We start from the raw sequence: 17,468 nt of genomic DNA, 5'->3' as shown, positions 1-17,468 counted from the left end.
CAGACGCGTAGTCATTCTAGGTGGTATTCGAATCGAAGAAAGTCAGCGTGCTGGTCGCCGATCCGCATCACACGAAGGTGAACGTCAAGGCCGAGCTGAACAGACCCGGAAACGAGGCTGCCGGACGCATTTCCGAGTCCTCGACGCGGCCTAGGCTCATCGATCTCCAAGGAGGTGTCTCGTCGTCGATGATCAATCAATCGCAGGTGACTCTACCGCTGCGATTAGCGCTCCGGTCTTACAAGACCATACACCTATTACAATACCTCTTGATCGAACGTTAATGCATTGTTCCTTGGGCAGAATGTTCGAAATTAACCCATTAGAACCGACCGGTATGAAAATGTATTTACCAGCTTATAAATAAGTTTCTTTTATTATACCAGGTGGCAGTAGTTGCCCAATAGTCGTTTGAAAATAGGTTGAAAAGAACGAAGTTGGCATTATACATACAGTAAATCTTTGTTGAGTGTTCGAAGGCTCCTTGGCACTGACAAGGAGAGGTACCCAGGTGTAACTCTATTTTTAATGAGGTTTAGTACGGTGATAGTTCTTGGATTTCTGGAGCCAATCATATTTGTTTCAGTCGCATATGGCCATTAGTTTATGGAATATTTAGTGTTCAGTGTCCGAGAGCTTTCGAACACTTATCGAGGATTCACTGTAACAGGGTTCCTAAAAATCCCTGTGTCATACGAAACTAGGAAGTACTATATATATGCATAACAAAAACTAGGCTAGGTTCCCAGACCTAACAAAATTACAATATTCTACACAATTCTTCAACCGTGTTAAAGCGAAACTTCGTTATTCAAGAGTTTACCCAATCCGTGTTAAATGGCGTAGCAGACCGAGATACAATCGCTGGAAACACTGTATCCGGATAGACTATTTGTCGCCCGAGTTGTTAATTGTTCTAACTCCATTTATCAAAAAATACAAATGCACCATAATATGAATAAAATTCAACCTAGAAAACGACAAATGTTCTTTTGAGTTCTAACTCTGGAACTTTAAAAGTTTCTTTCCTTAATGGTGGTATCTCCAAATATTGACAACAATTAAAAATTTATGTTGATAATAAGTTGAAATTTTGTTTAATATTGTAATAAATAGTTATTCAGTAAATAATTGTATAGTGTGATTATTTCACAACATTCCTGTTTCTATAATATTAAACTTCGTAAACTTTAAACTCAGTTTTTTTCAGTTTAGAAACTAATAGAGATAGAGCAATTAAGAACTAGAGCGACGTATTGTCGAGCTGTATCCCAGCAACTAGGCAACATCGAAATAATTAAACTGATCTTGAAACGGCTCAAGAATAATCTGTAACAGTCAGTTAACTGTCGATTATACAATTTTTCCAGCGATTGCATTCCACTCCGTACGCTACTTTAAAGCGAAACCACGATCACCTGTAATAACTTCCAGATGCAGAAAAATCTGTCTACAATCGAGGACACGCAGAAGCACACGATGCATTCGTTCAAAACGAAGCTCGCCCAAGTGGAGATGGAGCAGAAGCAGCAGTCGGCACCGTCCACGTCGTACGACGTCCAGTTGCTGCAAGAGGTGCCACTTTCCGTGTAAGCGTTCTTCGTCGATTGCATTCTGTTCCGGATATAAAAAAACGAAAACGTCGGAAACCGGGTCGAGGTAGTTTTATAGGGATGAAACGTATGCTCCTAGCGTTGGTTGTCGTGAATCTTCATGACACTGTATCTAGCTTGTATCATCCGTTCGTCGATAAAAAAAAAAAAGAAAAACAGCGAAGTAGATCAGCAACGGTTTCCTCCTGGCGTTTCACACCAATAACGGTTTGATCGGCGTAATTTCATTCAGACTCGGATTTACGGGCGAGCAGCCGATCGATTGGGATAACATAATTCTCCCGGAGAAGACCGACCTCTATCAGGAGTTGGCCAGGCGTATCACAAATTACAAGTAAGCTTATATAGTTGTGTCCGCTTCGATGAGGCGAGGGTAAGGAGGTGGGGGACGAACGGTACAGGATCGCCGGGCTAAATTTCACGATCGATCTTTCGAGGAACGCCGATTGTATTGTGCGAATCGATCAGGACGAGTTCCATTGCCACCTGCTCGTGCTGCAGAGTTACAGCGGCTTCTTCGACGAGAAGAATTGCAAGGAGATCGACTTGACCGGGGTGAGTTATCGATCATTGGAGCTTGGATGGCAAGGGCGAGAAGTAGAACGTCAGAAATAATCAGTTTTCCAACAAACAGAAATTGAACGCATTAAAAACTAGTGATACCATGAAAGACACTTCATATAAATTCTTGTATGCTTTGACTTTGGTTTAACTTCCTTTTTGGTGCATGAATGAACCAGAGGATTGTAAATCTGAAAAATCTCTGAGAGAGAAGATTATTCCAAGAAGGTTGTAAAAATGATGAAACGACAGATCATTCCTTCAGTGAAGAATATTTAGCATATTAAAAGTAAATTCTGTAAGAAATTATGAGGTACTCTACGTGTTCGCTGTGTTAGATCCACCTTTGATTCATTAATTATATTATCAAAGAATTATGAGATTATGAAAAGAGCCGAGTACGATCTAAAATCTTAATTTTCTAAAAAAAAAAATAATGATTACAGGAAGCTTACAAGCTTCCAAAAGAAATTAATCTTCTGGTGGTCTTCTAAAAACCAACCCCTTTCTCCTCGATTATCCGTAACCGCATCGAACATCCATCATGATAGCAAAAATTAGGTAATTGCTTCGATCATTTGCCATTCCCCGTGTTCCAGTTGGTCGCAAACCGGGTCGTATCACGACAGAACGAACGTTCTTGATATTTCATCGGACGTATCGTTTATTCGGAAAGCAAGATGTTGCATTAACGAATTTCCTTTCAGAAGCACTCGTCCTCCATCGATCTTCATCCCTTAACGAACTACGTTAAACGAATCGTAACCACGAGTTTCCTTCCCCCGATAACTTTAATCGTCCTGTTCTGCGCGCAGACTTCCGTCGAACAATTTATTATACGAAGAAAGTGGGGGATAGGGGATGATTCCTGGTTCGCATTTTCCCCAAGAAAAGCGACACACAATGTTTCGAAACAGCCATCTGACCTGAACTACTCGTTATTTTGATAATTTTCTATGACCTAATTCTTGGTTTCTTTGATTTCCTAAATCCCTAAGAATGTTATTTACATATGAAAATTGTTTAAATAAGGTAATATGTACACAAGAATCAGTAATCCCCACCGTGTTCAAGAATACCATTTAGCGGTTGATGTTTCTTCTTCCTGTAAACTGTAATGTTAACAGAGAATTAATTTACGTTCCATGGATATTGTATAGGAATTGTAAGGACTGTCTCAAGTTCAGTATTACTAGGTTTTTATACTTTTCAGACCTCTTCTTGCTCTTCTTTTCTTTATGTTCCTTCTTTACCTCGTTTTGCTTCTTCTTCAATTCTTACTCTCGTAACTCAGTCAGAGATACTACAAAAAGGAATACAGTTTTTGCTCTTCTTTTCTTCGTGTTTCTTCTTTCCCTCCTTTTACTTCTTCTTCAATTCTTTCTCTCCTAACTCAGTTAGAGTTTTCGCGACAACACAACTGTTTTAACACTTTCTCCGCCACATCACCCCAATGTGAGGGACAAGTACATTGTAAAGAAACTAGATTATTTGAACACCGTTAAAAAATTGTTGTGTAAAATTAATATTAGAGTATAAATTCAAACAAAATCACGAGCCTCTATTCATCGGTAAAAATATTAACACATCGACTGCCACAGTGAAAAAGGTTGTACGTAGCCAGACACACTTTGTTTTCTTTTTACAGTCATAAATCCAATTTTTTCCGTCCAGGGAGAGGGGGCGAGTGCACTGGGTGGCTACGTCCATGCCTCTATTAACTAAAAACATATGTTTTCGACGATTATAACTCAACCCTCAGAAGACGAATGGTGTGAAACTGACTCTATAGACGAATGCATGGTCAGTTTGACCCGTAGCGGAATTTCCATTACACCTGGGTTTCAAGAAGGAATTGTTCCATGAAATTTGATGTATATTTTTAAATCTATTTGATATATTGACCTACAAGTAATTACAAAGAATACCCCAACGACTACAGATGAGTCAAAATGACCTTACATTCATTCTACGAGGATTAAAGAATGAAATAAACCGTGTCTGACGACATACGATCTTTTTTCACTGTGACAGTCAACTGCTCCCGTCCATTTGAGAGTTTTTCGAGTGAGTCGCTCTTGAGAGTACTGTCACAGCATACAACAAACACACAGACAGTTGACGTACAGTTGAACGATCCACTCGCGAGAAAGAGAAAAAAGAAACAGAGAGAGCGCAACTCCCTCGAAAAACTCTCAAATGGACGGGAGCCTTTAAAACACTATGCGTCGCGTCTGATGGTAGCAAGTTCTATTACGAGTTTATCGGTGCACGAAACTACAGTCCGCCAAATAAAGTCTCTTTTGTTCGCGCGATCAGTTTTCCTTTCGCCACCTTAGGACACGTATCCATCGTCGACCGTGTTCGATCAACCAGCGTCGACGTTTATCTTCGGCTCTCCCGCTCGCTCGCCCGCTTATTTCCACGCGTTCTTCCGCTCGATTCCTCTTTCTTCCCGTCGAGCCATTTGTCTGATAGAGTGGGCGGCGATCTGATCTCAGATTCTGCTGCGGACCCTGCGTTTGATCTTGGATCGAATTCTTTGACCCTTTGTGTCACTGCCGGGATTCCGGGGGTCGATAACATTCTGCGATACTCGTGTCGCGGGGAATTTTTCGAATGTGATACACGTGTAAGAAGTGTTCAATTTGGGCAGAGTAGCGTTGGAAAAACCCGTAGGTGAAGGAGAAAGACACTATAGAAACTTTAACCCTTTGTTATACGACTTCTTTTACGACTTCACTCTCAAGAATTACCTTATCGTTAATATTTTCCTAGACACAAAGGAATTTTATTCTTGTGGCAAATGTTACATTTATTCTGAACCTTATATGTTAATACCAGCGAAACAGTATTTCACGCCCAAAGAAAACGAAGAATATACAGTGATTATTTTTTTTTTTTAACACCCTGTATGTATTAATTGTAAGTACATACATCGTATTTGGTGGGGAGGTGATGACTTTAACCCTGAGTCCTTATCCACTGCGCCTGTAAGTCGCCTTTACTGACTCATTTAAGTTTGGACCCCAGTAGCCTGATTGCGTTTATCCGTAAGGCCTTAGAGAATCGGGAGATTAGTCATCCAACCGTAGTCTGAATGTCTTTGCAATGAATTCATTAGAACGTTTCGTAAAGGAAACTTCATTTTAAGTTGAGCAGTATGCACGTTTCTCCCCCAAGTGTCTTCGTTTAGAGAGAGGAACGGATAATTAGATAGTAATTTATCAAATATACAGGGTGGTCCACGCAACTGTTGTAACCCAAAGCTGTTTTCTCAGTGCAATTAGAAAAAAAATGTTAAGAGGAACAAAATAATGTATATTCCCAAACAACTGTCTCTGGAATACAATGATTAGCCTTGAAGATGCTTAGAGTAATCTATAATAACAAGAATAGTGTTATTATAGATACTTAGTGTACTTTAGAAAATATGTCATTTTATTGTGCTACACTCAATTGCACCTGTTACAAATGCATAACTTGATAGAGTAAGTACATAACTCAATACAATCCTTAACAGAAAAATTTAATATTGGCAATTCATTGATCCACAAACATGTAAAATTTTATAGGTATTCGTGTTCTTAGTTGAAACATTCTAAATACCATCGCAAAAAGCACTTCAATTTTAGTCTTTCGAACATGTACAAAATACTTTAATAATTATTTCTTAGCTCCTTAACGCGATAATGAATACATTTGATCTGGACATTATAATTCGAGGAAAAAAGAGAATTCAATGTATCACTGGTATCGAACCATCGAAATCACCGAGTAGACAGCAGCAAGGGGCTGCAAGCGACCCCAATCTTCTGTGTCAGCATCCTGTTCTTCTGGTTTTCCCTGTTCCCTATCCTCCGCCAGTGACTCGATGGGCTCGTAGCCAAGCGACCTTGAACTCCTTTCTGTCTTCCCCGCCCGTAGCTATATTTGACTTTCTTTTTACTTAAGGGTGAATAGCGACTCTCGAATAACGGCGTCGCTCGTCGCCCTTTAAAAATTGCTGCACGGATCTTCGGCCATTTGGTCGGTCCACACTTGTCCCCACGTTCAATGGCGCTCTACTGCTCGCCTCGTGTCAAGGAAACGGCTAATTAAAAAGCACCAACGAGCATTTTCTACTGCGTGTAAACCTACGTTATATTGATATTTTTTACTTACGCGACGCATTAACTTTTTCTGCAATTAACTGGAGTATATGAATTAGAGCGACGTGTCCTCGAAGGCGTTCTCGATTATCTACGACTGGATGATCAGCTCGCAGAATGAAAGCTGCCGTCTTTTGCAGCGGGATAATATCTTGGAAGTCTTCACTGCCGCCCAGTATCTCGGTATTAAAGGTATGCAATAAAGAAAATCGACAGTAAAATGGTTAATTTTACATTTTGAATTTTCTTGTACTTCGGAATTAACTCTAGTTTGACTACAGTAATTATATAGTTTGACTCTAGTTTGATTTATTTGAACGTCTTTTTACTATTCTTCCGTAAAGAATCATTATATCATTATTGGACTGTGTATCTTCATGCAAATATCAAGCTTCACAAATTTATTTATAGAAACTAGGAATAAACAAAAATTACTGATCTACGTCGAAGGTTTTATCAAGTCCCACATAAAATGAACAGCGTATACTGAAATTTATTGAGCTTATAAATATACTGAATTTTAGACATTTGGAGTACGCTATAGTGCAGTATTCTTTTAAACGCCTCTGTTATAAAACTGAACCTATTTAGGTTAAAACTTATTCAGTATTTTATCTCCAATACAATTATTACCATAAACTACATAAAACAATTTCATAATAATCCTACCCTGCACACTTTTATAGAAATTCTTAAGCATTAAATCATATGACATTATATCATTAATGTTAACCACCACGTCATTTAATTTCTTTAATGCTTTAGCGCTATTACAGGTAAGTGAATATTTCTCCATTTCTCAACCAATTTCGGTAATCATTAAAGGATCGATACGGAACGAAGATGTCCGACACTGTATAAGTTTCGTTCCTCCTTTGTCTTTATTTATGCGAAGGGTTTACGAGCAATGATCCTGTTTACATTGTGCCTCCGCTACCATTTCCCATTCCCATCAATCTTCCGAAACGGCACCGTCTTGCATAATATATAGCGCGCCGTTCCTGTAGCACACTTTAGAAGTTCGAACACTCTTACAGGAGTAAGAACGAAAAGTTTCTTCGGGGGCGATAAGCTTCCGCGGGAGGAATTTTCGATGACACCGCGCTCGAGTTCCGCTGAATACGTCACTGTCCAACTCGAAACTTCGATAAACCGTATGAGATCCGAAGAAAATAAGGAGGTGTATCGTATCTCCGCGCTCTACACGGGATCGGTTAGATTCCCTGGCGAAATTTATGCCTTTCGCGTCAGCCCTGAAGCGTAATAAAAGACTGGCATCAGGAATGTGGAAGAGGCAGGAAAAAATATTTCACAGTCACTACTAACACTCTTGAATATTCGTCAGAGATTCAGGATGGTTCAGAAAATATTTTTATTTTATTTAAAATATTTAGTAAATACGATCACCTCTTCTTCTGTGTTTTAGGAAGATTAATCCGTCATTAACCGCTTAACAATATGATTAACCAAGTCACTTTGTTGATACTTTATTGTATCTTTGCGTTCACCAGAGTTAGAAGAACAATGCTGGGCTTTCATAGACAACGATGAACTGTTCTCCGAAGACACAGCGTTTTTGCTGTACTTGGAGGCTAGAAGGATTAAAAACACAGCCGTAATGGAGCTGATGGTACCGAGGATCATGAAATTCTTCCTGATGCTCGTCAGCACCAAAGACTTCCTGGAGCTGGCCATCGACGAGCTGTGCCTATTGCTGAAGTCCAATTACATTTCCGTGAACAGGTATTCTTCGTGATGGCTTCTCAATGTCTACCGTGTCTCCTCGCTCATCCGCGTAACTTCCCATTAGCGAGATGGAGGTCCTGATGTCCGCGGTTCGATGGTTGATGCACGATTGGGAGAATAGAAAGCACCACCTGATGGATGTGATGAAATGCGTTCGATTCGGTCTGATCGCTCCGTGGCAGCTGGTCGACGTGAAAAGGAACCCGGAGAATCCCGAGTTTATGGAATTGATGTCCTACCCCGAGGTCCAGAAGATGGTCGACGATGGATTAGCGTAAGCTTCGGAATAAATTATATTTAATTCTAGCTGGTTAAATTACAACCATTTGCAGGTTCGTGATTATCAAATATTGGTACGGTAATCAAACTGAAGATTACTATCACTGGATCGATTTATTGGGGCTTAACGAGCCAACCAATCGAAATTGGGCTGGCGAGGATAAGGTATCGTGAACTTAAATATTCCAACAGCGTGAATTAATAATTATCTAGTATTTTAAGGAATATTTCGATTGTATTTGTTCGTTGTAGAATTACGTGACGTACCGAGAATTCTTGTTGTATCTCGAGGAATATCAAAGAACGAAGATTTCAGAGCTGAAAGCACGAAAGACTCGCGCGAAACCCACTCCACCCAGTTCACCCCCGAACGATTACTCGTTCGTGCCTCCGAGAGCGAGTAATAATTATGCCCAGAGCTCGGGTACGTTTAAATCTCGCCATCTGCGGAGTTTATACACCGACACACTTAACGAAACATAAATCTTAGAAATTTTTGTTTCATTCTTGCCTAACCCTTCCGGTACAGTGAAGGAGGTCGAACGTAAACTGTGCTAAAAATGATACAGCACACTTTTTTAGTGGAAAGAATAGAAAGAATAGTCTTTCGGAGACAAATTATATGAACAAGGCGGATGGTTCAACACTGCAACCTTTCTCTGGCCTGAAAAGACTGAACAATCCTACAAGTCTTTCTGTTAGGGGAAGGTTGTCGAATTTGAACCGTCGCCTAAAATGGACCACTACTATAATTCGTTATGTGTAAGCAATTTGCATCGTATGATAGACAATATGTGTTGCCTATATACTAATTGTAAGTTTGTTAATGCAATCACTATTACCATATACATATTGTCTGTCATAGGCGCAAATTGCTTACAAATGACAGGTTACAGTAGTGATTTAACCTAGGCGATGGTTCAAATCGAGCAATTTTCCCCTACATAACCTCAAACACACAAAAAGTATGATAACTTGTTAGATATTTCTATAGCTTATCATGGACGTAACCAGGGGACAAAGGGGACACCCGCCCCCTGGACGGAAAAAAGTGGCTTTTGCCTCACCTTAGAAGAAAAAAAAATTCAACCCCCCCGCCGTTCTGAGAGTTACAAAATTTTTGCGTAGTATTTAATATTACAGTATAATTTGAAACACGACCAACAGTCTTTATTAACAAAATACATACATTTTCAAGGATTTATAACTTTAACAACAACATATTGTGTGTTTGTCTACGTACAGCCGTTTTCACTGTGGCAGTCGATGTATTAATATTTTTGCCCCACCACCCTGACTGATAATTCATTAACAATTACAATACCATTCATCGTATTTTATTGACACGTCGTGTATAAAATGTTCAGCATCTGTAGACTTATCCACGAAACTGTAAATTTGTATAAACGTTTGTTCGTAAATTAAGATAATGAAGTATACATTTAATCCAGCCATAATAACCATAACAGGTGACAATGCCGTTCAAAACGATGCAGCGATGCACCCGATGCACTCGAAGAACCCGCCTCCGAATTACATACCATCGGAGACACCGCCAATGATGATGCCGCCGAAATTTATGAACGAGTACCTGACCAGTCTGGAACGAAGTAGAGGGGTGAGTAACCCTGGCTTAAACTGCACTCGAAGATCATCGCAAAAGCCGCAAAACAGACGGCATCATTGATCATCGACGGCCATCTTAATTTTTCTATTCACGAACGAATCAGGTTTCTCTTCCGACCGCGTAATCGCAGCCAGTGGCTCGTGAACGTTCAGACATTTGTATAACCTATTTAGCTCGTATATGTCGCATGTACCCCATTAAATACCGAGACTAAGCTCGAAAAAGTACTCGTGCACATGTGTATTATTCTTTTCGTGAAAATACAAAACGTTTCCGGGACTATCTGTGCCGTGCATTTTAAAGTAGACTGACAATTTCGAAGCGATTCAGAAAAGTATGTTTCGATGTATAACTTGCTCACCACGGATGGAATCCTAAAGGCGGACGTCACGGTGAGTCGTTTTGGGAACGAATATCCCACACGGGAGCTGGATTTCCCACGTTTCACGAAATTCCGCTTGCCTGCTTTCAGGAATTATTTCGCGGGGTTTGTCGTCAAAGAAATCTCGAGGTAAGCGGCGGCGTGCTTGTAAGTGGAAACAATAAATTTCCCCTTTACTCCCCCTAAGAAATGTCACGGAGCTGTAGTCAAAGGTCAGAGTTTACGCAGCTCGAAAACCCGTGCTTAATGACATCGAGGGGCGTTTCGTTATATGCCACCCAGAGGTTCGTTCGAACAACGCTTACAGCGTATAAGCTCTTACCTTGAGATTACACTAATCCCGTAACGATTGAATATTACCTGACTAGGTTTCCTCTTAATAAACAATTTATTAATTTATACCGTGTTTCGCACAAAAGAGACTCAATCTTTACCGAATTTTCAATGTAAGGTAAAACTAGATACAGCAAACCCTCGATTAGTGTTCGACTACTCCTCGGCACTGACAAGGAGAGATGCCTAGATGCAACGTTGACTTTTTAATGAGGTTTAGAACAATGATAGAGCTTTGAATTTTGAAGCCAACGGTATTTATCTCTGCCACATATGGTTGAGTGCACCACAAAACATTAGTTTATGATATAGTTAATGTGCACTGCCGTGGATCCTTCGAACACTCATCGAGGATTTACTGTAACACGCCCTGCTGGCAAAATGCCTCACTATTCCTTCATTGATATTCAAAGTTTTTGTATATTTTGTGGAAAGTAATTACCACTTTACGCGTCGTCTTCACTCATCTATCCTCATTTGTGTATACGTAAAACAATAATTAAACGTTTTGTCAATCGTGGCGTATTACCCAGTTTTACCCTATTCATTCTCACTCGAGTCACTCGAACACGTTGAACAGACGTACGAATGAATAACGAAAAATTCGGTCGCGGTGAACGTCGTCCAGTACACGCATCGATATGAATTATTGCGCAGAACGAGGAGAGGGCTACGAGCACGGCCGCCTTTGACGCCAGATTCACCGGCGGTGGAGAATCGGCCAAAGCTCCTCATAAATCATCGGCCATCGAGAAACACGCGCTGGAACACGCTCGACGCTCCGCGAATTTGCCGGTAATACAACCTGATAGGGAAGAAAGAGAGAGATAGAGAGGGAGACGAAACGAAGAAAAAAAAAAAAAGAATAAAAGATATTTCGGTGAGAAAGTTTGTTCCCCGTAGTCCGCGAGATCTTCTCTTTTTCCAGGACGTCGGTAAATTGGATTACGAGGGTCGGCAAGAGAAGAACACACCGGATGTTTGCCGGTGCCAGCAGCGCGAGTTGAATCTGATATTTTCCGCGAGAATGCAACGGACGCGATGTAAGATGCCGAGGGACCAGGAAGAACGCACGGATTCCGGTAAATCCGAGGAGGAGGCGGCCACCACAATACAGGCCGTCTATAGAGGATATAAGGCTAGAAGGAGATTTCACGAAGTTAGTGGACGCGCTGTGTGAAAGTTTCGGTTTCGATTCGATATGCGTATTCCCGAACCGAAATAATATTCGGGGCTGAAATTTATTGGGAACGGTGAAAGATATTTTTCTTTTTGGGCGTTTGCATGAGGGAACGTTGTCCATGGTTCAGAACTTTGTTAAATATATACATGAAGTTGGAAATGTTAATTGAAAAGTAATTAATTTTGGGAACTCTCACGTTGAACGTTAACTGTAAATTTGTAAAATGTTGTACAACAGATACTTGACACAAATTTTTATAAAGACTATTTCATCGTGAATAATCAGGAGAATTTTGAAAGGACTGATTCGTTGTTTCTCTAAACGACAGATAAGAAAATCAACGTCGGAGGAGAAACGGAATATCAAGAAGGTGGCGGAACTTTTAGCTATTCCAGTGGGCGAAGATTCTCGCAAGTTCGTGGCGGAGCCAATCAGAATTTCAAATAGTTCAACAAACCAAGTCAGAAACGAGAAGGAGGGAACATTGTGGTCGCTAAGCTCGAGAACTAAGAAGAGGGAACAGAGCCGAGGACGAAATCAACGCTCCACGGAGAGCCAATTGGACCAAGTACAAAATCTTCCATCTTAAATGAAAGTTTTCGTAAATTATACATGTATCTTAAATCATAGTATGACACGCGCGTGCCTTCTTACGTATCCGGAGACCAAAGGACACAACTTACGCCGCGAAGCGAGTCGCATCCTCAAACCGCAACGAAGACTATCAGAACCATAAAATCTCCGATGTTTCTACCGAATTACGAGAGAACCACTTCTCCCTCGGACAATACCGAAACGGAGGAACCGTTGTCTCCGCAAACTGACGGGAAATCAGTTACGACAGATTTCGATGACAATGTTACGAACAATGAGAAAATCGAGGGAGCAAAAACGAATTGCCAGGACGGTGATAATGCTCAGCGAGTGAAGACCGTCACAAAAAGCGTTCAAATACGAACTTCGTGTTATCCACGACCACCGTAAGTACATTCGATTTTTTAATTATTATGAAATATGAACGAACCCGAATTTGGTAAGATTTTTATGAAGTAAAGAAACTGTTGACAGACCACAAAGGATCAGCAACAGTATGTTGGGTTCCAACGTCGATAGTTATTTCTTCGACAACTCCCTGTACTTTCGCGATCGGGAGTCGATCCTCGTATTCGGCGGCGTCGATCCCCACGAAGAGTACGGCCGTGCCGGGAACAACGGAAAAGCTATCTACAGATTCAAGCCCGAGGAGAACATTTGGGAATGCGTTGGAGAAATTCCACAGCCGCGACATCATCACTCGGTCGCTTACTTAAGAGGCCGTATCTATGTAGTGGGTGAGTCAAGCGATGACGAAATCGAATATCGCGCAGTGTGATCGTCGACATTAATACCTGTCTGATCTGAAACTGTTAAAGAACTGTGTTGTATCTTGTAATACGAACCGACAGCAACGTTCTGCTTAATGGTAGCTAACAAAGACGTACAGCGTAGATGTTCTAATTATCAGGAGTTAACTATTCACATAAAATTCTCTACATTTTTGTTGTATATAACGGAACAAAAATGCTTCACGTTATAATAAAAAAAAAGTGTAAAAAAGAGATTTGAATATTGTTAGGAGGCGCAGATCCTTTGGAAGACAAACTGCACAGACAGAGCACCGCGGTTGGAAGTGTCTGGAGCTACGACCCGACCACCAGGACTTGGTTCAATGAACCTGGCATGCTGACAGCCAGAAAGGACTTCGGATTGGTGGTCAGTCACGGGAAAATGTACGCCATAGGAGGGCAAGGCAAGAACGGGATGTGAGTTGTTATAGTGTCCGTAATTGCGTTCGCCTACCTGCACGTTTTCTTTCATTTTCCTCGTTAATTACTGTTTCTTTCACGCGGGCCACCGGCTAATTACGTCCAATTCTCCCTTTTTAATTATCGTTAACGTGACCGCCGCTGGTTTAAACCGAAAATGATTAAATTAATGTCAATTACGAGATGTAATTTTTGTCACGGATAGCGGGACTCGATAGCACGCCAAGCGGAACAGCTTTGTTTTCTCCGTTCCAGAACTCTGAAGACGGTGGAGGCTTTCGATCCGTCCGACTTCACGTGGAGAGAGATGCAACCGATGCAAACGGCGAGGGTGGGACCTGCCAGCGTGAAATATCGGGATCTTATCTGGGTCGCTGGCGGGATGACAAAATCGAAGAAAGAGCTGTTCTCGAAGGACGTCGAGTGCTACGACCCGATCAAAAATTTGTTAGCTCCGATACTCTGTCGCGTATCCCTTTACAGCCTTCGGGTCCCATTACCTAGATTAAACGCTTGATTTATTCGCGTCCACGGGATAAACTCGGGAGCTGCTGTTATCGACGCTGTTTCAGATGGCTGAAAGCGGTGTCTTTGAGGTTGCCGCGGTGCTTCGCCTCGTTTTACGTCGTATCCGACTGTCTTTATGTGATCGGCGGTGCATCGGCCATTGAGAACGCTACCCAAAGTATCGAGAGCATCGACGTGTGGGACGGGAACGATTGCGTATGGAAGGAAAAGGCGAAAATGTCGATCGCTAGACACGGGCATACTACTGGCTCGATAGGTTCGTTTTCCATTGAGAATTTAACTGAACTAGTAACGTTTCTAGTAAGCATTCAATAACAAATTTCATCTCTTAGGCGAGCAATTATTAATAATTGGCGGCGTAACCACGGTGTTCATGAAAACGCTTAACAGCGTGGAGTGTTACTGCTGCGACATCGGGAAGTGGATGAAGGGCGTTTCTGCCCTACCGCAGCCCGTTTCCGGTCACGGAACCGTGTCCCTACCTCCGGCAAATCTCTTGATAAATCGCTGATAATTACGGAAAAAAACGTTCCTCTTTTACGTTTAATGATACATTAAACATTTATTTTCTGTTATTTATATTTGAGTCCTTTTTTTGTAATTATAAAATACAATTCATGTTTCTATACGAATTATAAACAATTTTATATTGATTTTCTAGTCGAACTTTTTATACAAATAAAATTCAAATTGCGAAAGTCGCTATGATTTTTTACATAGATACCAATTATAAAAAATAAAATCGATTGACTCAATAAATAATTACATCTACCAGTACTGGAAACAGCGTTACACTAAAATGGTACATGAGATTGTTTGAAACTACAATTTTATAGTGAACAAGATTTGAGCCCGCGAAAATCGAACCCATTACATATTTAGTGAGACATTGAAAATAGAAGACTAGAAATTTTTGATACTTAGAAATTTTTGATAAGTATTACCACAAACGAGATAATCGATAGTAATACCCAACCGCAATTAGGTATCGTGACTACGTTTCCAAACATTTCCATAAGTATTAATGCTCAATTTTCTCTGTTACAGTCATGATAGTTTTTACTAAATATTTAAAAAATTCAATACCAGGTGCTACATTAAAAACAATGGTCTTTGGTTTCTTTTTTATAATAAATCGTTTCCAAAGGACTTGAATCATTAAGATAGATGAATCATCGGGCACTTCGATGACTATCAGGAATCGCTTGTAAAAATCAAAGATTAAACTGGTATCCTGATTGGCAAGCTTTCGGGATTCTTCGTCAGGTGGCGGGAGCGGTCTCGACATCCGGGCGCCGCCATCTGTCATGGGAGTCGCGCGTTATGAACCGCGAAGCGTGCGTGGAAGTTTCGAAAAAGGGATTCGGATTCGAATGCGGCGGGGAAACTATATAGCCGCCGTGTGGATAAACGCGAGTTAACCTGAAAATGGCCGAATCGTGCGAGTCGGTGGTATCAAGTGCAGTGACCAGTGTTGTGCCTCACGGACATACGAAAGTGGCCGAAACGCCGTGCCAGGAGAACACGGATACACCCGGATCCCCCGGTACGTAGGCCCCCCTAAAATATCCCGTAGCTGTTTCAAACCAGTTTATTCAAACGCGAGTGACCGAGCGCGGCCATGCAACAAGTGGCACGAAGCGCTCTTGCATGCTGAACAGGAGCGTATCGCAGCATTCCACGAGCCCCCCACGATTTTATTTTGTCCCCCCTCGGTATTGTCTAACATGTCGTCGTCGATCACGTGACAGGTCGATCCATCTGCGCGACTTAATTGCCGTGTATGTAAATTTCAACTGATCGTGACAGTTGTATCGAGTAGAAATATTTTTGTAGCTAGAAAAGTTGAATCAAATCACGAATTCAAGAGTTTGTAGTGACATACTTTATACAATGATGATTTTACTTGGCGTAACATTTAATATCCTTCGGTCCTTTTAAATCTTTCTTCGTGAACATTTATCACCAGATACATCCTCTGCTTCATGTATACTCTTTTATCGTGTTCGTTTATTTAGATTCTGCGTCAATGTGACGTTGGTGAAAATCTTGTTCTACCTGTTAAGTGGTTTTACGCGAGTCGTTACGGTTGATGAATCCGATATTACGTTCCTGGCGGGAGGATTATTGCTAGGCAGGTGGATAAGGGATCGGGAAACAACTTTCTGAATCGGAGTAATTATACGTATATTGGAACGGATTATACATGCATCCCAGTATAACTTTGTTTCGTGTATATTGTGCCTTATTTTAGCTTCCCCGTCCTGCGAGAACGATGATTGCGTGTGATTAATTTTGCTCGCCGTTACTGATGAACACATCGGGACATTCGTGAGAAGGAAACGCGTGACAAGTTCCTATACCGGTTTTATTTTATTTATTTTATGTTCGTTTCACTCGCCGTTGCCACGGATTTTTTAATTTTCGTGGTGGCGCTGTGAAACGTGAAAGTGTTGAAACGTTATTTACTGGCTTTTTACAGCGAGTCTTTATATTTATCTGATTAGAATTTTCCAAGAAAGTCGGGAAAGTGCTTTTAAAAATGCAGCAACAAACTGTTTGTCGTTGATTTAACGATTGCGGAAGCATTACGGATAAGTTCGGCTATCGATGAAAAATTACACAATGATAAGTTTTATCTGCGATAAGTTTAAAAACACGCTCGGTACGCGAGATCGCAGGCGTATTATCTCTTTGAATTATTCGATCCTTGATTCCTGTTAAAAAGTGAGGAAGTATTCATCACCGCTTTACAGCTGTGGTAACTTGTTCCAATTTGTGCACCGGTACAATGCAGCTCACTTCAGATTTCAATTTTGTCTTAAAATTCATCGATATTATTAGAAATCTAATTAAAGAACATGAAATATTTTTAGAAATATTATGTATATGTGTATTCGTCAATCGTGTAAAATTGATTTAATTATTGCCGATAACCGCTCTCACTTTTTCGTCCACACTTGTTTCTTTCAATGTAGTTCTCCCGCTTCTCTAGAGAGGCCGCCATGGTATGTAAACAAAACTGGTTTCGTGAAATTCTTGATAAAGTGTTAAAAAAGAGTAGTGTTATGACTACGAGAGAGTATGATTATTACCAGTATAGCTATTTATACTGTCAGACCATATTTAGGAGTATTCTCGTGAATTCATTTAACAAATAAGTCCACATTAAGAAATATGTATGCTAGTCCATGCATGTCACAACTGTCGTTAAGCAACTACGACCTCTCGGGATATGATCAAGAAGCTCATACTCATGA

General features: G+C 40.8%; 1 protein-coding gene across 1 annotated transcript in view; it reads left to right on the top strand.

The window, feature by feature from the left end:
* Positions 1–14,197, top strand: part of LOC107190037 — a 108,943-nt gene extending 94,746 nt beyond the window's left edge. The window contains exons 3-19 of the mRNA XM_015578753.1: positions 21–206; positions 1,435–1,589; positions 1,846–1,947; positions 2,051–2,168; positions 6,385–6,517; positions 7,837–8,068; positions 8,136–8,345; positions 8,404–8,515; positions 8,603–8,774; positions 9,802–9,968; positions 11,350–11,487; positions 11,621–11,851; positions 12,204–12,443; positions 12,506–12,855; positions 12,944–13,206; positions 13,491–13,677; positions 13,936–14,197. Coding sequence (XP_015434239.1) covers positions 21–206; positions 1,435–1,589; positions 1,846–1,947; positions 2,051–2,168; positions 6,385–6,517; positions 7,837–8,068; positions 8,136–8,345; positions 8,404–8,515; positions 8,603–8,774; positions 9,802–9,968; positions 11,350–11,487; positions 11,621–11,851; positions 12,204–12,443; positions 12,506–12,855; positions 12,944–13,206; positions 13,491–13,677; positions 13,936–14,197 — 3,258 coding nt within the window. The remainder of the gene's footprint in view (positions 1–20; positions 207–1,434; positions 1,590–1,845; positions 1,948–2,050; positions 2,169–6,384; positions 6,518–7,836; positions 8,069–8,135; positions 8,346–8,403; positions 8,516–8,602; positions 8,775–9,801; positions 9,969–11,349; positions 11,488–11,620; positions 11,852–12,203; positions 12,444–12,505; positions 12,856–12,943; positions 13,207–13,490; positions 13,678–13,935) is intronic.
* The last annotated feature ends 3,271 nt before the right edge of the window (positions 14,198–17,468 follow it).

Source organism: Dufourea novaeangliae, unplaced genomic scaffold (genome assembly GCF_001272555.1).
Source record: "Dufourea novaeangliae isolate 0120121106 unplaced genomic scaffold, ASM127255v1 scaffold172, whole genome shotgun sequence".
NCBI lineage: Eukaryota > Metazoa > Arthropoda > Insecta > Hymenoptera > Halictidae > Dufourea > Dufourea novaeangliae.
The sequence above is the reverse complement of the archived record's forward strand: the minus strand, read 5'-3'. Positions and strand labels throughout refer to the sequence as shown.